The 24,898-nt window shown below is 40.3% G+C and overlaps 1 protein-coding gene across 4 annotated transcripts in view; it reads right to left on the reverse strand.

Annotated features, from left to right (window-relative positions):
* The window catches only part of POLA1 (DNA polymerase alpha 1, catalytic subunit), a 322,857-nt gene extending 298,356 nt beyond the window's left edge, over nucleotides 1–24,501 (reverse strand). For 2 of the 4 annotated variants that reach the window (XM_036746573.1, XM_036746572.1), the window contains exons 1-12: nucleotides 24,359–24,429; nucleotides 19,228–19,352; nucleotides 16,677–16,773; nucleotides 14,588–14,668; nucleotides 11,173–11,285; nucleotides 9,775–9,837; nucleotides 8,682–8,774; nucleotides 8,011–8,203; nucleotides 7,621–7,801; nucleotides 7,340–7,521; nucleotides 2,283–2,395; nucleotides 637–753 (exon numbers count right to left, since the gene is read on the reverse strand). In XM_036746573.1, coding sequence (XP_036602468.1) covers nucleotides 637–753; nucleotides 2,283–2,395; nucleotides 7,340–7,521; nucleotides 7,621–7,801; nucleotides 8,011–8,203; nucleotides 8,682–8,774; nucleotides 9,775–9,837; nucleotides 11,173–11,285; nucleotides 14,588–14,668; nucleotides 16,677–16,773; nucleotides 19,228–19,352; nucleotides 24,359–24,401 — 1,401 coding nt within the window. In that variant the 5' untranslated portion in view covers nucleotides 24,402–24,429. Of the gene's footprint in view, nucleotides 1–636; nucleotides 754–2,282; nucleotides 2,396–7,339; nucleotides 7,522–7,620; nucleotides 7,802–8,010; nucleotides 8,204–8,681; nucleotides 8,775–9,774; nucleotides 9,838–11,172; nucleotides 11,286–14,587; nucleotides 14,669–16,676; nucleotides 16,774–19,227; nucleotides 19,353–24,358 lie in introns of all 4 variants that reach the window. The other 2 variants (XM_036746570.1, XM_036746571.1) reach the window with 2 other exon arrangements.
* Between the last annotated feature and the right edge of the window lie 397 nt (nucleotides 24,502–24,898).

The raw sequence follows: 24,898 nt of genomic DNA on the forward strand, positions 1-24,898 counted from the left end.
GTGTTAAATCCCTATTCCCCTCTACGGGTGAAAATTCTGTGAAACATATACATTTCCAAGTTTAATTAGCTGAAAGCTCTTCCACCTAACTTCCTAGCATTAAGCACATCATGTACATTACCATCAGCGGTCACTGTGATGACAGGACGATAATCCCAGAGGGGGCAGTTATGACTCAAGGACTAGTGGATGAATTCTGTAAAGAAATCTAGAGCCCTCTAACGGAAGAGTCTGAGATTCTTGGAGGAATTTTACCTTGTGACCTCCTTCTTAAGCACAACACCTGTCCTAAGTCTGGATATTCATTCAATCAGTAAGCCACCAATGTGAGATTACAACAAAAAGAAAGCAAAGACTCAGCTATTCCAGAAAGAAGGCAAAAGATTTGTTATTGAGAAACACGCAATTAGCTCACTTTGCTGAGTCTTTTTGCCTCTTGTCTTTCACATAGATAAGAAGTAGGAAGACAGGCGAGTGGAAAACAATATTTTTGCAAGTCTCCAAAATGGTGTACGTATATACTTTCTTCTACCAAAAAGAACTTTAAATAGAAGAGCATATGGTATGCAAAATATCTGTTGACTGACTGAATGAATCATTAATACAGATGAAGAAAATGCATGACCAAATACAAACCCTGGACTTGAACTTCATAATCTTATATTTTGTTGCAGTCTTTTCATCAAATTCTTGATACACATCTTTCATTGTGACTGGAATCCCCTTCTTTTCTCCAGTAGTTAGATCTATTTGCTGTTCTCCCCCAAAGGAAAAAGAAAAAAGTATATAAAAATTTCAACCACCAAGATCTAAGTTTTGAGATTAATTCTTTCATCCCTTCCCATTTAGTTATTTAGGTAACAGCCTGGCAGATAAATCCAAAAGCCTACAAAAACTGTTATCAACTCTATCAATCATGGCATCTAGACACACCCTAAAAGGAACTTAGAAATGATCTTGGCCAAGATCCTCACATTTGCTATCCCTGATGCTCAGAAACCTGAGAGATAAAGATAATCACCCAATCAAAAAACATTCATCAAGCACAATGGGAATACAAGAACAAAAATGAAACAATCTCTGCTCTCAAGGAGTTTACAGTCAAAGAATACAACACGTAGATAAATAAGCATATGCAACAATACATACAAAATAAACACCAGGTAAATGGGAGTGGGGGTTAATAGCTGGGGGGATCAGCAAGGCTTCATGTAGAAGGGGGCATTTGAATAGAAATTTGAGGAAAACAAGGAATTACTCATTAATTATGAATCATAGCTTTACTCTCCCATTCACAGAGCCTGTAATGAAGCTACGCAAAGAAGTTCTCTACAGCAGCAACTCTTAAGCATTTTGGGGTCATGAACCCTCTGGCAGTCCAGTATGGTCCCCTTCTCAGAATTAATGTTTTTAAATGCATAAAAGGATTGCAAAAGAAATCAAGTATGCTGAAATAGTTATCAAATATTTAAAAAATATATTCGTAACACCAAGTAATGAAACCTAGAGGGTTCTAGAGGATTACAGATGGAGGGCAGAATTTTATTCCTCACACTACAAGAAGAGCAAATGAGGAACTTTTTCCTTTAAATGGCATGAAAGACATTTGGTGCTAGAAGCTAAGTCATGGCAGTTGGGCCAGATAGTAAGCTATGTCTCTTAAGTGATACATTTTGAACTCTCAATTGCCTATGAAAATGAAGAGACATAACTGAGTTAAAAGCTAAATACAGACATCTCATTACATCGTTAGCTTTTCCCAACTTCACCACCAAACCATCCTCAGAGCGACCAACAAAACACAGCAAATTTTTGTCACTTTTCCCTATTATACCCAAACCAGTGATGGGGCAGCTCCTAAGCACAGCATTCCCAGCATTCAAGAGAGAAAAGAAACACCAGGGTTATAGAGTTCATGTAAATAGAATTAATAACTCCTGAATGGCTAAGTTATACACAAAGTGAGAAACTGGGAGTAAGGAGGCAGCTTATATAGCCAAATATCTAGAAACAACCTGAGATGAGGTAGCCCGACTGTCACTTTGCAGATATGGAAATTGAGGCCCAAAGTGACTAAATGACTTGCCCAGGGCCACATAGCTAGAGCCTGGACTGTAACTCAGGTCTCCTCCCTCCTAGGGCAGTATTCTGTTCCATGGTGTACTATGATGCTGCTGTAGGAAGAGTGAAGATTGCAAAAAGGAATTCTAGAAGTGTGAAATGCTAGGATGCACAAATACTAAAACAAAAAGAAAAAGCCAAAGCCCTGAGAATTAGCTCACCTCCTCACGGGGCAAGAGATAGAGAGTCCGCTCAATGTTTTTTACCATGACACAACAGCTCACGTGCGTCTCTGCTGACTCGATCCAAACTCTGCCAAACAGAAACACCACACCTGAAAGGATCAGAGAAACAAAAAGGAAAAATGTATGTTTCTTGATGCTTAGGAAGTTCACAATAAGAAGGGAAAAATTTAAAAAGAGTAAACTATATTACAACTAATCCTACCCAAACTTAGTCTGTGAAAACACAGGCACACAGCGGAACCTCTCTGTAGCAGCAGTGTATGGGTCCGGGATCAACATCTACCTATGTCAAGGCCTAGTTGACGTTGTGATTTTTTTTATGACATAAATTTTAATTTTCAAAAGAGGATAATTGCATCATGATATGCCCCAAACTGTATAATGACAAATCATTTTATAATGGGTTTTGCTTTATTTCCAATGTCTACTCACTCCCGCCCTGTGGAATAGTAAAGACCTAACTAACCCGTTACCAAGGGTACATTTTTACAAGGCTTATTTCTCTTCTATTAATTTTGCTCGACAGACACTTCAGTACTAACCTGGCAGCCTATTTTTTGACAAGTCACACACCTCCCTGCTTTGAGAGACACAGCTTCAAGTCCCTAAATAACATACATTATGCGCTAAAAGTAACAACGCCCATCCCAGGTGCCACATCACTGCTCAGAAAAAATTCCAAAGACAAGCAGACTCCGAAAGAGTCAGAGTATGTCTCTCTCTGCAAGCTCCCAGACCCTCTGAATAATTCAAACAGAAGTGATCCAGGAAACTTATCAAGTACACCTATTTGTGGTACAAAAAGAACTGTGGCACATGGAACACACTGCTTCTCAAAAAACTTCCCAAAATATGGAAAATGCTGTGTACTTAACAATGATCACCCAAGGAGATTCTGGAGACACTATGAACACCTATATTTCATGTCCAGAATGGTTAAAAACCCAGTAATAATTCCACTGCTGGGAATATACCCCAAAAATGTTATCATAAGCAAAAAGAAAAAGGTATCTGTTTCAAGATTTTCACTGACATTGCACATAACTGCCAAAATACTGGCAGCAACAAAATTGTCCGATACGGGGAATGATTTTTTAAAAAAAAGCTGCGTTACATTAATAAAATAAAATGCTATAATGCATTTAAAACCAAAAAGTATGGGGGACTATAAAGAAATCTGAAAAAAGACTTTACGAAATAATGCAAAAAGAGAAGAGGAAAAAAAACAAGTGAAGGGAATACATGGTAACCATAACCACACAGGAGGAAAAGTGAATGAAAATGAATGGGCAAGCAATACTAACGAAGGCTTAGAAGTGCTAACTAAAAAATTGCTGGGCTATTAATGTACTGAAATACATTCACTCAAATGTAACTAATTACTCAGAAAGTTTAGTTGGTTGTGTTCATGTTAAGTTTTAATATAATATTCAATTTTTAAAAAAAAGGTTTTTAGGAATAAAATCTTCAAAGAGTTTCTGGAGCTAATTAAAAGTTCAGGGGAGAGAGTGGCAAGGGGGTGAGGGAAAGCAAATAATTGGGAAGGAAGGAGATGATAAAGTACGAGGTAGCTGAGAAAAATGAAGTTTCATTTCACAACAGTTTAAAAAACAGAAGAAAAAATTCCTAGCAAAGGAAAATAAAATCCCTACAACTAGCTTCAAAAATTGAAACAGCTCATTTTACAGTCAAACTAATATCACACTTCACGCAAAGCATTTGACACTGTTTATGCCTCATTTGCCACAAAAAGATCATGGTAAACAAAGAGAATATTCCCCCCAAAGTTACTCGCTGAAACCAGGTGCAGTCAGGATTATTCAACCTTGAAAAAGTCGTAATGAAGACAGGATATCTTCCCATATGCAAAGAGTAAAAATCTTTTCATAATTATGTTGCATTCAGCAACCACTGACTTACTTAGAAGCTCTAAGAGACTGAGAAACAATAGCAGGGTCTTTTGGAGTAGTTATTTTCTATTAGTGGCATTGATTCCACCAAGTGATCATTACCTGCTATCATGATGAAGCTGCTCAAACCCCTGAGATTAAAGAGGAAAAAAAATTCTGAAGCAATCTCTTATTTAACCCCTTGCCATCAGAGTCATGAAGAAAGATATACGACTGCAGAAGACAAACTAAGAAAGGGCAGAACATAAGAAAGGAAGCACAGAACTGCATGCCAGAAGGCCTCGTCTTCCTGCCTCCACAGTACCTGACCTCCAATTCAGCCTTCACACTTTTGCTAGAATAACCTTTCTTGGTAAGCGACCCGGCCACATCATCCTTCTACTAAAAAAATCTTTCCTCATCTTTATCTGTTGAACTCAGCCCTATCCTTTAAAATCCAAGCCAAACGCCACCTCTTCTACAATGTCTTCTCGATCCTCCTCCACATCCACCCCTTACACTTTCTCCTTACTTGATGCCATTTTCTTCTCAGACCTAACACACAAATCTAATATTGTATATTAATTATGATCTGTGTTGTCTTACCCTCTACCGGACTATCCGCTTCTGGAGGGCTGGGACCACGATTTATGGAGGAAGTCTGTCTCCTCTAGCAGCTAGCTAACAGAGCTCACTGCACACAGGAGGCATTTAATCTATCTTGTTCTGGTTCCAGAGGACCCACTTAACGCCTGTATAAACTTAGGCAAGTCAGCTTCATTTCTCTAAGCTTGTTTTCCTCATATGCAAAATGGCGGAATTAGACTAGATGATTTCTAACATTGTACTTAGGTCTACAATTTCTAATCTGAAAACACCTGGTTTATAGATTATCACCAGAAAAAACAGAAGAGTACTTTCTCCTTTCAAAAAATCCCTATGAATGGCTCAAATGGCATTATTTTATTTTTGCTCTTGAATGCTATCAAAGATATTTTGGGAAAATTAGATCTGAGATTTCAGCAACAAGTATGAGCATGACAAGCCAACTGTCACACAAAGTTTTTCTACTTAGCTATCCTTTCAGTGTCACAACATGAATCTCTAAAACCTGACATTGCATACCTTTGTGCCCCTAAAGAAATTCACAAATTATTAGAGCTGGAAAAGAATTTAGAAATCTTCCAGTCTGATCTATTCACTTTAAATCCCAAGGCCCAGAGAAATGAAGTGATTTTTCCCAAGGTCACATGGCAGTTCTATGACACAGCTAGGGCTCAAACCTTTATTTCCTGACTCTTTCCACGGCTCTACCTGGCACTCCCAACTAGGATACTACTTTGTGATAAAAGATAGGAGGAGTAGAAATAGTAGTCACATTTCTACCTGGGAAAAGAAAAAGTATTTTTTAATTGAGTTTCACAAATTCAAATCTTGACAGTGACCATTAATCAATTAAGTGGACTATTCAAGAAGGCCTATTTTCCTGGGAACTGTCCGGACTTCAATCAACTCACCCCTATGCCAACCTTTCCCTAGCCATCTTTCAAAAATCGCCACCAACCCATGCTTTCAAGTCTCAGACCCAAGAGCAGCCATTACCATCCTGTTTATTGCCTAGAACTGGTGCATATACATACATACATATTCAGAGAACTCATTTCCCATAGTCTTAGTCAACAGTTGTTACCAGTCCATCTTCAACTAGCAGTTTAGAGGAAAGAAAAGAAATGAGAACAGGATCTTACTGTTTACCTCTTCCACAGGTAAGCTGGGTGAATATTCACTTGTACAGCTAATCTCTTCTTTATTGAAGTAATGAATAAACGTCAGTCAGAGTTTCCATGTAAGCCAAAGCACAGTAACACTTCTGCCACCCAGTTTTTTTTCCCAGTTATAGCCAACACCTTTGCAGATAACTGTAAGACTTAACCCTTTCTCTACTCAATTACTTGCTTTGTTGATATTCCTTCTATTTTGCATACAGCTTTCAAAGAAACTGGAAGTTTGAAACCCCCACCTTCCTTGTCCTCTTACCATCTGAGAGAAGGCAGCTCTGACACAACTGATATTTTTCACTAGTCTCAGAAACTGAGGAATCTCCATTTTCAGAACCGATTATAGGGAAAAGAAAAAGCAGTATGCTCACCTGGCAAAAGACTTAAGCGTTGGAGGACTTGGGTTCAAATCCCCATTTGGCTACATACTATATCAATATGTCCTTAAATTATTTATACTACTTGGTCCTCAGTTTACATAGGTGTAAAATGAAGGAAGAAAGGAATGTTAGACTAGATTATACCCAAGATCCCTTCTAGCCTTAAATCCCATGATCCTATAAGTAACAGAGGACAAAACAGGAGAACTGGGACAGCTTCCCAGCTCTTTTGGAATTTGGATTTCATACTTATTTTGCTTAAAGTGAAATCCTAAACACTGTTTTACATTCAAAATATATATGAAAATACATTCCTAATATCCACAACTGCTGTATTTGTAACAGCAAATAAAAAAACAGAAACAACCTAAACACTCAACAGTTGGAAAATGCTGATTCAAATGTTGTATATTAATGTAATAATTGTGGCACCATAATAAATATGAAGCATACAAAGAAATATGGAAATATTAGTATGAAGTGATGCAGAGTGAAATCAGTATGACCAGAATTATATACATCAACTACAACTATATTTTTAAAAGAAAGAAAAAGGGAAGGAAAGCAGAGTCAGTGATAGCTGAATTTCAAGCAGATCCAGAAGGCAACAGAAAACTGAAGTATTTTTTGGTTTGTTATTTGTTAATTCATTTAGTTCTATGCTGTTAAAGGCTAAAGGTTTAGGATAAGATTTGAACCTCTTATTTTGTATGTCTGAGTTGTTTTATTGACTTTTAAGATTATAATTTTTCTTTAAACAAAAACACATGTAAATGCCCAATAAAAATGATTTCTGAATCAACTTTTTTCTGGATTCTTATGCTTCTGCTCCTTTCCAAAAGTACCTATGACAGAGGACTGAAAATGTATTTATTTACACTGTAAACCTAAACAAAGTGATGTTTTCCATTTGTTTTAGCTACACTCTTTGAATGGCATTTCTAGAAAAAACTCTTCCCCAGGCAACACAGCACAAATATAATTACCTGGCTGATTATACTGATCTTCATAAGCATCCAGCCAATAAAACAAAAAGACCTGATCACCATCTGTCCCTTTTACCAATGGAAGGCGATTTGAATCTACTTGGATGTCTTGGGTTTGTAAACTGCTTTCATCTTCCTGATCCATTTTGTCCCAACAAGAAACCTCTGGGAGAAAACTGTCTCTGCAGAAATCACATGAGAAACACATAAATTCTATTTGCAAGACAATGTTTAGAGCTGAATGTAACAGATGAAGTTTATTCTTAACCAACAGTTCTTACAAATGCGACAACATGGGCTCCACACTCTTTTCCTGTTCCTTCCCTTCTTCCTGGGTCTTGATAACTCTGGGGAGAACATTAGCTTCCTCATCTTCCATAGGTTCATCAAAGTCTCCATCTTCAAAATCCATCAAACCCTTTTCCTCCTCCTGTTCCTCCTCCTCTTTCATCGTCTCCTCTCCTAGAAGCATCAAACACTCATGTTGTGATAATCACCTATGGCAGCTATGGATCCCAACATGTCAGCAGAAACAGAAATACTATCATACATCTTGCAAAACTACATTTTCACTTCAAAATGAATACCTGAATTGGACTTTTTAAAAGCTTCCTCATGATCCAAAATGCAAGTTTTCTGATTCTTTGCAATTTAAGCAATTGACATAATACCTTCAGAAGCATCTTCCTGTTGCACCTCCACAGGATCACAATTTGCTACCACACTTTGCATCTGTTCAACATCCTTGTGCTTCTGCTTTATACCTCCAGGCTTGGCCACATAATCAACATGCTTAACCTGAACAGGAGTCACAGGAGATTCTTTTCTTGAAACAGAAGCATCATTTTTCCCCAAAGGAGCTGCCTAAAAATATTAAGAAAAAAAAAAGTCTTCTATCTAGGGCCCATGACTATACCAACTGCCTCTCCTAACTCACCAGGCAACAGTGGAAACAAAAAAAAAAAAAAAGAGAGAGAGAGAACCACTCCTATTTATAATATGTGACTATAGCTGTTTCATTGTCATTTCAGTCAAATACACATACAGAAATACAATGGTGTCTAGGAATAAAAATTTTCTCATCTTTCAGTACCAGAGTCAATGTAACTTAAACACAGTACTTATCTACAAATGTGGGGTATCACAAAATGTGCAAGAAAGAGGCATGCTCATGCACATGGTTTTTATGTACAGGGAACAATATAATGAAGAGGGAGAGATATTGAAAACAAAAAATAAAAAGGCAATAACTCTACAGACCAGGAGAAAATAATAAATATAGAGGCATTTCCCTCTTGTAGAAAAAAACAGATGTGAATCTATTTGAGACATGCTTTTTTACCTTGGGTATCTGCACAGAAAAAGGGTTCAGTGAAGCTCCAGTGGGCCTTTTCTTCTTTAGCATCATTATAGGTGGTGGAGTTATCTGAGGTGTCTGAAAGAAAGGGTAAGACAGACTCATTGCCATGCTTGGCTTATCACAAGACAGAAAGAGTATGTTCCTTCACCCAATGAAGCCCAACAAATAATGCTTTTTTTCTGTCTCTCCTCCCCCCATACAACATATATGCTCATGCAAGTGGTTACTATAGCAACAGAACCATAGTGCCACTGGAAAACTGAAACAGACATCAAATCCACCCCATACCAATTACTTCTCTTAAAAATTAAACACTCTTTCTTTCCATCTGTCTTTCCAGGACACTGAGTTTAAGAAGAGCACAGAACTGAGAGGAGACGATGAAGGTGCATTGATTTCTATCACTGGCCTTTCAGAAGAAAGGGCTTTGAATTCAAAACAAGGACTCAGTCCTTGTGAGTTCTGTTGTCAATCCCAAGCATTTGCAACTGACTCCTCAATCACTCCCTGCCTAAGCCCAGGGAAAGCAAGCAGTTCATGGCTGAAAGTGTTTCAGATTGACAGGATTCAGCCTATTTAGGGAACAAGATATACTACAGCTACTGAATACAAAGGATATACTTTTACAGAACAGACTCTTGCATGTATCTGAATACACACCCACACACATCAAACTACATAATCATGTAGCTGGTAACTGCTGAAAACTACTCACCTAACATGGCACAGGCAGGTGATTCAACTGCAGGGTGGGGTGGTTTTTTAATCATTTTAAAAAGACAAGACATGTAAGATTCAGTGGACAGAGCAGCTAGAAGATGTGGGTTCACATCCACCTGACGCACACCGGGTAGGACCCTGGGCAAGGCACTTAACTTCCCAGTGCCTCAGATAACTCTCTAAGACTCTTACCTGCAGAGCAGCGGCTGACCTGCATTGGTAGAGGTTTCCTCAGAGAGAATTCCTTTCATTTCTGACATCACAGACCCATAGAGAGGTAACATTTTTTTAAAAAAGTCTTTATTATTAATATTGTTGAATCTCTTCCTTACCAGAGTCCACAAAAATAACTTACCGAAGCATTAAGATCCTGCAGGATGTCCCCTAACAAATCATCCTTTGACAAGTCAACAACTTTCTGGAAAACAAAACCAAAAAATGATTAAGAACCCATAGTTTATCTGTTCTCACAAAAGGGTTATATTCTGTGCACAAGTAGTAGAGTCAAAGCCAGCAAAGTGGTATAAGAGAAAGATGAGGAAGTCTAGTCCATACACCTCGTAATCAAGAGCGTCAGGCTGACACATCGGGGAAGGAAGGATGTGACAGGTTAGCACCCAGCTTCTCAATCTTTCCCTATTAACAACCCATCCACTTTCACAGTTCTAACTATCACCTGCATATATGAGAGGCCAATTCTATACATCCTGACTGGATGTTTCATTCTCATTCCAGGATCCCAGGCTGCCTAGAGTATATGTGCATCTGGATGACCTGTCACACTTGAAACATCATGTTGTATAAACTGAGTTCATTTCTTGACTGCAATGATGCCTACAAGAATAGAAATTCTGAATACTCGGGCCCAATGTGCTAGCTTAGTAAGTTCACAAAAAACCTCATTCATTTGATAAATTTTTATTGAATACCTATCTCCCCCAGAGAACTTTTAATTCACTGGTTCAAATAATATGGAAAACAATTTGGAATTATGTAAGAAAGTCAATAAAAGTGCTCAAACCCTTCAACTAGCACACATGTATCCCGGGATATCAAAGACAGAAAGTTACCAGCAGCAGCACTTTTGGTTGTAGCAACTAACTGGAAACAAAGCTGATACTCATCCATCCATTGTACAACGGTTCATTAAATCATGGCACATGAATGACACAAAATACTATTCTAACATAAGGAACAAGAAAGAAGCCATGTGGAACGTGGAATAGATGGCTGACCATGAGCAAGTCACTTGACCCCTCGATGTCCCAGGCCACTGAGATTAAATTACAGATAAGTTGCTGGGGAGGGGAGGAGTAGGGAAGAGAAGAAGAGAAAGAAACAATGAGAAAGTGTAAGGAATTCAGATAATCTTGGGAAGACTTGTATGAATTGATAAAGACTGAATCAAGCTGACTCAGTAGATCCACATACCCAAAGATTACCAATAAAAACACCATTAAAAGGCTGTGAAACTCCAATTAAATGAATTAAGTGACCACTACTGACTTCAGATGACAACTAACAAAAGAGACCTCCCTCACCTGGGTAGAGAAGCTGGGGACAAGAGATGCCAAAGGCTGCAAATGCTGTCAGATGAGCTCAGGCTTAGCTGCTTAACTATGATTCTCTGATAAACAAGAGGACTCCACTGAGGTGAGGGAGGCAGTACCGGGAAATTATTGAAAAGGCATCAAAGTGACTACTCACTTCATCTTTGAGTGGAAAAGACAGAAAGTGAAGAAGTGACACTCACATCTGCAGGCTTCTTTCCAGCACTCGCCATGAACATTGACTTGATATTATTTGGCTTTGATACCACCGCCTTCCTTATGTTCTTCTTGTCTTTGGATGCTTTATCACCTTTTCCTGCCAGAACAGAAATTCATTAGGAATGTCTACTTGGAATGGGGTAAATTATCTCACATAAAAGAGGCAAGAAAAAGCTATTGTTATGGAAGGGAAGAGGGGGTAAATGAAAGGGAATAAGTGAACCTTACTCTCATCGGATTTGACTTAAGGAGGGAATAACATACATACTCAATTGGGTATCTTACCCTACAGGAAAGTAGGGGGAAAGAGGATGGGTGGGGGGAGATGATAGAAGGGAGGGCAGATTGGGGGAGGTGGTAATCAAAAGCAAACACTTCTGAAAAGGGACAGGGTCAAAGAAGAAAAATGAGTAAAACTGAATAAAGGGGGACAGGATAGGATGGAGGGAAATATACAGTTTCACAACATGACTATTATAGAAGTGTTCTGCATAACAATACATGTATAACCTATATTGAATTGCTTGCCTTCTCAAGGAGGGTGGGTGGGGAGGGAAAAAGAGAGAGAATTCGGGAACTCAAAGTTCTTAAAACAAATGTTAAAAATTGTTTTTACATGCAACTGGGAAATAAGATATACAGGCAATGGGGTATAGAAATCTATCTGGCCCTACAAGAAAGTAAAGGGAAAGATAATGGGGGTGGGGGGGAATGGGGTAGAAGGGAGAGCAGACTGGGGAAAGGGGCAATCAGAGTACACGCCATCTTGGGGTGAGGGGGAGGATAGAGATGGGGAGAAAATTTGTAACTCAAAATCTTAGGGAAATGAATGTTGAAAACCAAAAATAAATAAATTAATCTTTAAAAAAAATGTCTGCTTGCCTCCCCAAATAATCTAAATAAACCTAAACCTACAAATTAAAGATCTCATCATCTGCCTTCTGTGCACCAAGAGTTGAAGATACCTATTTTGAAGGGCCCAGTATGAAAAATCATGCCATTTTGTACACACTCTTTGAGAAGAAACAAAAGGAAAGAATCTTGATTATAACCAAATAAAACTGAGTTAGACATTTTCTTTAAAAATTCCTGATAAGAAATCCCTGGAACTAGAGAGGGAATCTGGGTTCAATTACTGTCTTCCCAACTGACAAGCAGTGAGACCTTGGGCAGTCACCTTACCTTCCCTAAGCCTCAGTTTCCAAATGTGTAAAGTGAGGTTAAGCTAGACTGTCTTTAAGGTGTCTCCCAGCTCTAGAGTCTAAGCTAATTTTGGTTAGGTATTAGATCAAATTATAAGGGATGGCTGTTTAAATCCTTTCATTTTAGGAACAAATAGAAGCTTGTTTGTGTTCATGCTAGAAGGACCAGAATTTAAGTATACTGCCTTAGTGCATCTTTTTTCTACTCACAGGGCAAGGAAAACAGAAACTACAAGAGGAAAACTTTTATTTCAAAGCAATTATAGTAACTTTTGAATGAATTCACATGCCTGGTCATTCCAGCACTGAAGATTATCAAGGCAATCTTAACCTGACAAATCAGACTTCTTTACTAAAAATAACTTTTTTAACCAATGACTTAAATCTAAGAAAAAACAATTATTTTATGATTTCCATAAATACAACTCTCAATTTCAATAAAACTAGCCAATTACTCGTGTTTTCTAAATCCTAACATCTACTTAGTGTCCACACTGGTTCCCCTGATGGAGATCATAACTTTTCTACACCTTCTCATTTAAGTCAAAAAATAATTACTAAATGCCTATTGGTTGCTTGCTCATCCTGTGTGAGTGCTGTCTATGTCTTCCTGTAACTCCTCAAGAGAGGATTCATCTGGGACAATGGAGGCTTCCCTCCTTCATGTGGCCCTTTTACTACATTAGGTTACCAGTACAATAACTGCACATCGCACCAGGGAAAGATCAGGGTGGATCACATTTGAGAAAGCATAATACTTTCAATAATCTTTTGTGATGGCAAAAAGTCATCTTTGTACCACCAAACTGGAATTTACTCCAGGTGGTGCCATATGGCTAAAAATCATGGACTCCAATCAGCTCAAGTATAATTAAAAATATTAGTATCATAAACATATCTCACAAACAGCTAAGAAATGTGAATATAGGGACCTCCTAGCAGAGGAAACTCCCTCTACAAATGCTGGTCTGCAACTTACAGTCGTAGAGACCTGACTAGAACACCATGAGGTTAAACAATGGCTTGTAGGTCACACAGCCAGTACATTCTGAGGCCAAGCTTCAATCCAAATCTGCTTAGCCTCGAAGCTCTGCTGTCTTAACACTCAAAACATCCACAAAATATTTAAACTACAGGCTTCGGATACTAAAAAGAAATTTAAAATGCTATTTTTTTCATAGTTTTTCATAGTACTCTAACTCTCTAACTTTCCCTGCCTATTAGTGCCTTCCCCAAAAACTATCTTATACTTTATATACATGTCCACATTGCCTCCCACAGCTAGATTTAAGATCCTCAGAAGGAGGGACTATTTCACTTCTGTCTTGAAATCACCAGTACCTAGCACAGTATTTGGCACATAGTAGGTGCTCAATGCTTTTCAATTAAATGATTTTGTGAGTCTTTAAGTTTCCTACATAAAATAAATTTCATTCTAAACACTAGACCGCAGCCTTTAGGCGTATACCCCAAGTAGGTCGCTGATAAAAAAAAAGTCCCCTTATACCAAAATATATATAGCAGCACTTTCTGAGGTAGAAAAAAGCTGGGAACAAAGTAGATGCTCATCTAGTAAACAAACTGTGGCACATGAATGGAACGGAATGTCACTATGTTATAAGAAATGATGACTATGATGAATACAGAGAAGCACAGAAAGACTTTCATGAACTGATGAGGAGTGAAGCAGTCAAGAAAATAATATACACAATGACAACCACACAAATGGAAATAACTAACAATCACAAAATAATTGAAAAAGAACCTTTCAGAACTACAAAGAACAATCTCAGCCTCACAGAAAAGACCTAAGACACTGCCTCTCACTCCTCTGCACAAGTAGGAGGTCCACGGATGTAGAACACTGCACATATTTTTAGACTATCAATACTGATTTTTTTTTCTTTTACTCCTCTTTTTCTTTCTTTTTTCCCCTTCAAAAAATATTCTGTTTTATGAGATAGTTCTCTGGGAGGAGAAAGAGATACTGATTAATATCTGAGAGATATTTGGGTAACATCAATAAATGATATCTATAAAAAAAATTTTTTTAAATGTACACTTTAAAAGAAGATCTTTTGTCCACAAAGCTGCGGCGAGCCAACTACTCTAGAATGCCATATAGTAAGTCATCTAGAACTCTGGACAGCTCTTCTAACCAACCATTAACACACTCTTGAAAATCACAGGTTCGTACCTTTCTTACCGACGTCGAAGGCGTCATCATCGAGCTCCTCGTCAAAAATCTCCCGGCCATCCTCTACATAGCCAATGCCGTCTGCAACAGCAAAGGAAATCATTAGGAGAGACTCTTTTTTCTACAGCGGTCACCGGCATCGTAACCTATCTAAGGAAATACTGCACCAATTCATACGATGCCACTGCTCCATCACACAGCATCCTGTTACAGCATACACTGCTGCAGGCAAGCACACGACTTCCACTCTGTAGATTTTATGTGTAACGCAGAGAGAGAAACAATATAGTGGTCCCCTGTGATCCCCGGTTTCGCTTTCCACAGTTTCAGCCACCCGCCGCCAACCACAAATTTCAGGGGAATAATGGAGGCAGGAAGAGGGTCAAGCACTCATAGAATGAGAGGGGCAGCACACAGTTCAAGAACACGTGAGGGCTGGGGACAGACGTGAAGCACCCGAGTATGGATGGACGACAGACACAGGCAGGTGGGTGAAGCAGGGCAAAGGATTCCTCCAGAGGTCTCAAGCCAAGTCCCAGATCCAGTGGCGGCGGCAGCAGAAGCAGCGCATCGTTCTGCTTTCATTTGGAGGGGTTTTTTCTGTTTGTTTTGGGAGATTGGGGGGAGGTGGGAAGCCACAAAGCGCTAAGCCAAGACATAAGAACAGAGAGAGAGCACTGTACTCTACAGTAAAGTTAGAGCAAGAATCGTCTGTACAGGGTTCGGTACTATCTGCTGTCTCGAGTATCCACTGGGGGCCCTGGAATGGATCCCAGTGGATGAGGGAGGACTACTGTATATACAACTAGGTTAACAGGGTGAATGACTTGGCCCAAAGTAGACACAACACAGGGTAGAGCAAACCCCGATGGTGCACTCTATTAAAGAACTGGGACCAACATCATGAGCCCCTCGAGATGAGATTTCCACCTTAACATGAAAAGGAGCAGGGTAGTTAAGGCCAGTTATGAAGAGAGGAAAGAGGCCAAAAACAACTCACTGTATTCAAACCAGATCCTACAATCCACGTATGGCAGTTTGGGGTTGGAATCAAGAACAACATTTCACCACTCCTTCAGACTCCTATATAACTCTGAAAGGATCACTGCACATGTGCTTGGAGCCCCTGGAGGACACTGATGGGACGGTCCAAAGCCCTGTCTTCCCCTCAGATGACATTTTAAAAATCCCAAACAAAAAGTGATCCTAAGCTTACTTGACCACCCCTTCCCACAAAGCAACTAAGCAGATAACCTGAAAATACAAAAGCTTTTCAAAATGAAGGAAAACCTTAATACTCTATTTATTTAGGCAAGGGCCACAAAAGACAAATTTTATCTGCTTGTGTTTTTTATTAACTTTGCTGCTTGAAGGGAGATCCGTAAGGGCAGAGTTTCCCATGTTAAATAAAATTTTCTCTGACCCAAACAAGGCCTTCTGGGATTTTATAGTATTCAAGGAAAAAGAAGCCAAATTCCCTCAGCAAGACAAACCAAGGTACAAAGTCTAGGTTAGAGCTAGGTTTGATTTATGAAACAGAACTAAAATACTAATTCCACTGTGGACCCATGAGGGAGTAGTGCTATTCCTAGGAAACAAGAGGTGTTCTCTTACCCATCCACACCTACTCCTTTAGATTAAACACAGGGTCGGTCATCTTCCTTGATGTAGTCTGGGATAAACTAAGTCAACAAACTGGCACTCCCTGTTCAATTATTCCATCTAAGGATTGATAACCTCTTTAATCTAGTCAAAGGAGAACTGGGGAGATACTTAACTGAATTAATCAAAAGTAATTCTTCCTTTTATTTGGTCATCACCTAATCCGTTTCAGGGAGTCAGAATTCCTTCCAAACCCTTATTATATTTATTATTCAAGGGCAACTTGTTAAAGTTTGGGGTTTTTTGGTGGTGATGTTCACGTGAGTCCAAGAATTTCAGGTTAGGACACAATCAGATTACTTTTTCTTAATATGTCCTAACAGAAAAAACAAACAAAGCATACCTTCATGGGTATGTTCCACACAGGTAACATTTACTGTCTGCATAGCATAAGCAAGAGTGACACAGGGGATTTCGTAGAGCCTACCATCATCCACAATCCAGTCATCATCCTGTCGTGCCTGGACCATCCTGGAGTACTGATCTTCATCGACTTCATCATAAACACTCGTGAAGTCCTCTACCTGCCAACATCATAAAAAATCACAGATGAAATTCAGGGCAAGTGAAAACAAGCATAGACTCCGAGACACAAAATGGAATTAGGACCTAAAACGTCTGAAAGGAATGGCTGCAACCGAAACATTCAGTTCTATCATGCAATGCCATTACACGTAGGGTTTCCTGAAAATGGATGTTGAAATATGGAGAGGCAATATGGCATAGTGGGGCAGTTAAGTGGCACAAATCCAGCCTCAGACACTTACTAGCTGTGTGACTCTGGGCAAGTCACTTAACCCTGTTTGCCTCAGTTTCCTCATCTGTAAAATGAGCCGGAAAAGGAAATGGCAAACCACTTCAGTACCTATGCCAAGAAAACCCCAAATGGAATCACAGAGTTGGACATGATTGAAACGACCAAACAACACCAATATGGCACAGTGGATCTGAGCTGGTGTTCTGTTGTTGTCTACTGACAGGACTTTTGACAAGAAATTTCACCTTTTTTAGGCCTATTTGCTCATCTATAAAAAAAAGTATTGGCTGATCTAAATGATCTCTAAAGCCCCTTCCAGCTCAAACCATTTAGATAATGCTCAACAGCTCTATTAGCATGACATGCGTGTCACGCTGTCAATTACTCATCTACTTTACCAAAAACAAACTGAATTATATAGTCAGCCCTTGATTATATGCTTTGGGGATTTTATAACATGAAATTTTCAAGCTTGTTTTCCATATTCCCTATAAGCTTCTGAACTAGCTCCCTCCTTCAGTGTCAGATGGTGATGCTGGAATGAAATTCCTTTTACTATTATCCTACCACACCAAACATAAGTAAAAAGGTAAAGGCAGCTGCCCTTCCCAATCCCCACAACAATAGAGCCAAGAAACATATAGAGTCAAACAAAAATATTTTAATAACCTTTCTTTAAAGGTAAGTCTTATTGATGCTTGTTTTTACACGAGTCATTTCTGGACATGTACCCCGCCCCAACTGAAAGGACCCTCCGTTGGAACAAAGAGAAACGGTCAAGAAAAAACAAATGATACAATGACCGCATCTGTCAATGCTTGCAATAAAATGACCATATATTCTTAACCAATTGTACTACTGCTCCTCCTCCCCACGTGTGTATAATTGAGTCAACCGTATAATCACTAGCTTCTTTTCTCTTAAGTACCAAAAGTACAGTGCCTGAAGACTGCATGCAAAAGCCAGAAGTAAGTTCTCTCGCTTTAGGTTAGAAGCAAGACCACCTCACAGTAAGCATATTTCTGATTTTTGCACCCTAGGTCATTAGACAATTTTGAAATAGTTTTCTTGTCAGATTAGAAAATCAAAGCCTTTCCTCTCTGAACTCCCAAGAGCCGCGCTGCTGAACTGCACAGGTATTTTGCACCTATAGCTTCACAGATCTTCCTTCAGTGTATCAGGCATCAGATTTTAGAAAATTGTAAAAGGAATTACCATACAAAATCATAAGTAAAAAGACTCCATGGAATAATATATTAATGGATTTTAACAAAAATGCCCTCAAAAGTACAAACCAGGTAGACCAGCAGCCTGCTTCTATATAGACTGAATTTAAGATAACTGGAAGAGAACCTGCAATTTTAGAAAGAAGAGCATTTTCACTTTTTAAAAATGAAATTCAGGACATTTGTGGCTCTTCAAAGAAAAGACACATGAAGTACCCACTCTGGCACCTGCCTGTGCACATGTACCTGTGTGCGTGTGCAAGCACGCAAACACCTACACACACTTACATACACACAAAGTATTCACTAACAGAGAAAGTAACAATATTCTTCAATACATATGGTTGATCCAGAAGGATTCTGGAATAGATGCCTATCGATTATGGAGGAGCCAAACAAAATATGCTATATGACTGTAATAAAATATTATTGTTCTGTAAGAAAAGATGAATATGAAGAATCTAGAGAAACCTGGGAACATGTTTGATATAAAGTGAAGAAAGAAGAACCAAGAGAATAATATACACAATGTCTACAAGCAGGTAAACAACACTAAAAAGCAGCCAAATTCTCATGAATTTTAACAAACAAGCTCAGTCCTGGAGAACTAATGGAAAAACACTTTCTTAGTGGGCAGAACCACAGATGTGGAAGTGATATACGTGGGCAGCTGCTGCATCAACTGTCTTGGCCTAGGATGTTTTTCTCTATTCAAAGGAAGGTTCAGTGGGTGGAAGAAAAAATAACTGTGATGCTAAAAAAAAAAAAACAATAAAACTCAAATAAAATATCAGATACCTTTTAGGAAACCCAACTGCAACCCATAAAATTCTCAATCCCATGCACAGGATGCATGTTCAATATCACAAATTAATGACTATGACAACAGAGATACACAAAACACAACTTTCTTAGTCTGTGAAAAGATTTATATAAGCTAACAAAGTATGAACTGGGTAGAGCCCAAGACCTAGTCAAGAGAACCGAATACTTACCTCATATTTAAATTTTTCGCCAGCTTTTGCTTTTTTCAGTTTTTCTAGTGCTTCCTGACGCCCTTTTACTGATTTCTTTTCCCTCCGAGAACGTGAAGCCATCGAACTCCCCGAATCTGATACACCTGAAGAGACCAAATTAATGTCATGAGATGGGAGAATTTCAATCTCCAGACTAAACTCCCAAGATGTTTTTTGCCCAATGTTAACATCCATTTCTTATATGAGCCCCAAAAAGCATATTCACAAGGAAAATTTAAGCAACTTAAAGGAAAAACTACACACAGCAAAATTTGCTATAAATCTAATTCTTTAGAAAATCTCTATAATGGCACTAATGTCGACATTTTTTAAAAATTCTAGGCTGAAAAAAATTTTTAAGCTATTATCCAGACTAAGAAAGGGATGTCAGCCTAAAACTCTACCAACAAAAAAGAGGCGAGGCCTGTATGACAAAAGGTGCTAATGTAAAAAAAGAAGAAGTTCATAATGAATTCTATTTATCTTATTACTATTTCAGGGATGTCCATTTTCTTCATAAGTACAAGTTATTGTCAGCAGACAATAACATCACATCCTATATGTGCAAGGTAGGAGTGAATAATGACTAGGGATTAACATATTTTGCCAAGTTATTTAAATATTAAAATATATTCCCAAATACATACTAAGCAATGAGAACTGTAGTACCACGCAGGTTTCCCTTGGGGTGATTTCAGATTATGAAATCACCTACATCTCTCCCTAATCTATAAGACATCAGTTAGAAATCTACCGCCCCTAGAAAACTGTACTCATTTGGTCTGTTCTAATTCGACTCAAAATCCTACTTATACCAGCACCAGTAAGCTTAGCCACTATTCTGTAAGCCATGGTATAGAGTCATCATAGAGCTACAGATTATCAGAGCAGGAAGGATTCATCTATCACAACAACTTCATCTTTACAGGTAAGGAATCTGAATTCAGAGAGGAGGGAAATGAACAATGACAGGCAAGAAGATATAGTGAAAAACACCAGGGACTTGGAGTCAGGATCACTTGATCATAGATTTAGACCTGGAAGGGGACCGAGAGGCATCTAATCCAACCAATCCACTCAATTCTACAAAGAAAATTAAGCCCAGGAAAGTTACATACTGAGGTCAAAGTGGTAGTAGCAGGTGATAGGGCTGGGATTTGGACCGAGCTTTTCTACTGTCAAATCCAGACTGATCTTTTCAACTCTGTCCCATGCTGCCGGCCTTCACACTCAGGACATACTTTTGACAGAAGTGACTTAAGAGTCACTTCTGCTCATTCTGCTTTTTGCCTTTTGACCATTTTCCTTTTTATTGGTACTCACATCCGTTTCACTAAAGACAAAAGGACATGGAAATCCAAACCAATGAATTATGCTTCTGTTTGATAAAAAGCTAACCCGGAACAGAAAGTTCTCATTTGATTAAAATGCAGTTGCAAATGGGGGGCACATGAGTAATTTAACATTTGTGACACTGACTGCCAGTCATCAGCTTTTCAAACCACCAAAGTGTTCTCTGCTGGTCACTTTGACCATCACCATGGTTTCCCCTCTGTAGAATATGAATTCCATGAGAGCAAAGGCTTTCTTTTTGTCTCTGTATCTCCAGTGCCTGGCAGGATGGCTGGCACTGAAGTGAATCACCACCCTCCCCTTTTATGTCCTGCAGTGACTTCCAGTTCACTTATGGATTGGGTCACTGAAAATCCTTCATAAAGCTTTTGCAATTCCTTCATCTCCTAAGCCCAACCCAGACCTCTTCTAGAATGTCTATTCAAAGTCTACTTTCTCCCAGGCCTACTTTGGTACTTGTCCAAAGAAATGGCATTCACCTGAAACATTTCCTTCCTTTCCACTCCACCTTATATCCCAACAGACATCTAGCTCCATCTCCCCTATCACACATACAAAAAATCTTCAAGCAGCTTTCCCAGACTGATCAGAGAACTCTTCTAAATATGCTAAGAACTTAAATGAAAATCCTAAAGTTATTCCCACTGATCTCTACTTCAATTCTGTACTTAGAAATGGCCCTATTCCTAAAAATGTGACTGCACTTGACTTTATTGTTCATTTATGTTTCAGTATGACATTTTTATTCTACTGTCAGTTCAAATGTTTGTGCAAGATAATACCAATAATGACTCAAGCCCAAGGTATGGTATAAAGATATCACTGAAGAACTGGATGATCACAAAGGGCAATAGCTCAGCTATACGGCGAAAATGAAGACTACTGGACAGACAGCCTGACTGTGTCACTACTACCTACATAATATTAAAAGACCTAAAGCAAGGCCTCCAGCACACCGAGTAAACAACCTGTGAAGAAATTTTGAGAAGACATGGAAAAGAATAGCACAAGATGAAGAAGCACAGATGGGCACTGGAGAGAAATGTACACTCATCCCACATCAGTGAGACCAGGCATCTCGTGAAACATTAAAGAAATTCCTCATATACGTGGGCTCCTCTTCTAAAGTCCTCCAATGCCCCGTCACAACATGGAGGTGAACCTACATTCCTGAAAAACATATCAGTGGAACACAAATTCCACCAGGGCCGGTATAACCAAGGACCAGCCTAGCTAAATTCAAGGAAGCTCATCACTACAACGTTGGCTACCAAGTTACAAATTTTTCTGGACGCAGAAATTCACAAAAACTGTACTACATGTGAAAACTGCAATCTACATTTGCAAGAAAGTAGTCACACAGATGAAATCCCTGATGTATCCAAGTATGCATGAGCTGCTATGGACAGATGGATCCTATACTTAATAATTCTGTCAATGTGTGTGCCTGAGAGGATAAGAACTTGATCTTGCAGCTAAATAACACAATGGATAGTACATCAGACTTGGAGTCAGGAAGACCTGGCCTCAAATTCTAACCATTTGTAGGACCCTGGGCAAGTCATTTAACAACTCGGCCTCAGCTTCCTCTTCTGTAACATGGGAGTAGTAATAGCCCCTCCTTACCCAGGTCTGCTGCAAGGATAAAATGAAGCTATCTGTTAAGTGCCTTACAAAACATAAAGCACTACATAAATGTTAGCTATTATTACTATTACTTATGACCCAGTAGTACACCTATTACAGCACCAGGAATAATCAGAAGCTTACAGCCAATGCTTTATTATAAACTTTCCTTTCCATCTTTTCAGGAAGGTAAAAAAGTCGCGTCTAGGTAAACAATTGCTTATAAGATTTTCAAGCTATGTCTAGGTGTCCCTAAGGAAAACAATGGGCCTTGACTCTCCAATTTAAACATAAACAAATAATTCTCCTTTCTCTTTTTAAACACTGTTGCTTCACATGTATAAATTTTTTTTAAATAGAAAAAAAATGGCTGATTCTAGCAATCATGGATTCTGAGCTAAAAAGAACTATCTGGGGCACCCCCAAAGAGAAGTCTATAGACATCAGGCTATCTCAAAAGCACAATAAATGAGTCTTTCAGCATTCTCCAAAGGAAACATTCTAGTCACAAGCCCATCAAAGTAACATAATCACAGCCTGTAACTTAAGAGTGGTTTCCAGATTGCACAGCATCATCCAAGGAGTGATTTTTGATGCTCCCTGATGAAGTTCAGTTTTTAAAAGATAAAAGAAGGGCTTAACAGCAAATCACTGCTTAAGTGATAGGTCAAGATGCATGTTCATACATTTCCTTTGTAATGCAGTCCTGACAGCTCCCCAACCCAACTAGGTTTATTACACTGTCTTAATGCTTCGGATCTCCACGGGAGCAATTCCTCTAAAACCGGAGAGGACAAATTGACATTTGTAATTTACAACTAGGTTTTCATTATTATAAAACTATCAATTTGACAAGAGATAAAAATATTGGGCCAGGAAGGCAAAGGCCCTTCACAGTCATCAGATTTTTTGAAGTAAAAAAGACTCAAGACTTCTGACAGAATTTATTAATCATAGTCACTTGAAAATCCAGTATCTGGATTAGGGTAACTGTGCATTTTCCACCTCTATTTTAGAGAAATATAAATATTCATTCTTGATCATTTCTCTGATAAAAGGAATACTAAAATATTAGTACTAACTTGTAACAGAATTACTTTTAAGCGTATTAGTAAATGGTCAGAGTCACAGTACTTCCCCCACTTTCTTTAGAAGAATTTGAAAACCATTTTAAAATGCATAAAGTGGAAAACTATCCCCCTAAAAGCCAAAACACATTTTTTCTAGTGATGGCACTCAAGAAACACCCTATGTGATGTGCTTGTCTGGAAATAACGACCACCATCTGTTCCACATTCCCCACGTGATCTGTGCTCTTATATACCAGCCCATACTCGGACCCTAGCATTTGAGGCAAAGTAAGTAAATAAATAAAAGCTGATTTCCTCAGGCCGAGATGTGCAGACACGGGTTCAAGCACTCATCACAATGCAAACGTGCAGGACCGCTACGCGTGCCCAACGGGGGAAGTGGAGGACTTGGCACCAAAGTTCAATCGAGAAACAAGCGGGTCTAGGAAAAGGGGCGAGGCGGTGGGGGCGGGCGAGGGAAGGCAAATAGGAAAAGGGGGTCATGATGCTCAGAGACCAGAAGCAGAAACTCCTGCAACAGATTTCTTATCCCCCGTCGCTGGGCCTCAGTTTCCTCCTCTGTAAAAGGGAGGGACTGGTCTCGCGGACCTCCAAGGTCCTTACCGGCGCTAACACCCCGGAGTCGAGGATGCTAGCAACGGAGGGACTCCCGGCTTTATCCGAGCCGCGCAGCCCCCACCCCCACCCCCGCCGGCCAGCCCACCCCCCACCGCCCCATCCCTCGCGGCAGGATGAGAAAGGAGGGGCCTCGAGGCTCTCGCGACGGCAGACGCAGGTCTGCCACCTGGTGATGCTGCAACCTAGTCCCGCCGCACCCGCGCTCTCCGCCAGCCCCCTCCCCTTCCCCAACCTCCACACGCGCCCCCCAGGACCCGAGGCCGGCTGCCCGGACAGGGCGCAGCGCGGTGTGGCCATCCCGGAGGGAAGCCCCGGGTGTCCACACCCCGGGGGCTGCACGGGCTCCGGCGGCGCCCCCCGCCCCAGTCTCCGGCCACGCCGGGGGCAGGCGGCCCTCGCGGCGCCCCCGCCCGCGTCCTCACCGCTGCTCCCGGGCTCGGGCTCCGCGCTGTGCACCGGCGCCATGGTCCGCGAGGCTCCGGCTCAGGATTCCGCGCCAACGCGCTGAAACTGGCGCGGGGGCAGAGACGCGCGCCTCCCCGGGAGCCAATCAGCGCCGGCCGACGGCTTCCTACTTCCGCCCGGAAGGCCGGTGTCGCCGGGTGTTTCCCGGGCATGTCCCCGTCCTAGCGCCGCCCTCTTGGTATCTGCGGGTTTCCGCGCGCTCTGGAGTCCTTGGAGACCCGTTGGAGACCCCGGCTGGGCCGAAAGCAGAGAGAGAAAGTGGTCGGGCGCTTGAAAGACGTCAGACCGGGGTATGCGCAGGCGCAGATTATCCACGGGAGGCGGCACCGGAATCCGCCTAGAGTAACCTGGGTAGAGACGGGGAAGACTCTCGGGTTCTGAGACTCGCGTTCCCCGAAATAGAGCGCGGGCGGGCGGGCAGAAGAGCGGCGGATTTGAAGCCCCGCACACATACACGCTCGCGGGGACCTGGCTCACCTGTGCGGGGGTGTGGAGGG

The sequence above is a fragment of the Trichosurus vulpecula genome, chromosome 2 (assembly GCF_011100635.1).
Source record: "Trichosurus vulpecula isolate mTriVul1 chromosome 2, mTriVul1.pri, whole genome shotgun sequence".
NCBI lineage: Eukaryota > Metazoa > Chordata > Mammalia > Diprotodontia > Phalangeridae > Trichosurus > Trichosurus vulpecula.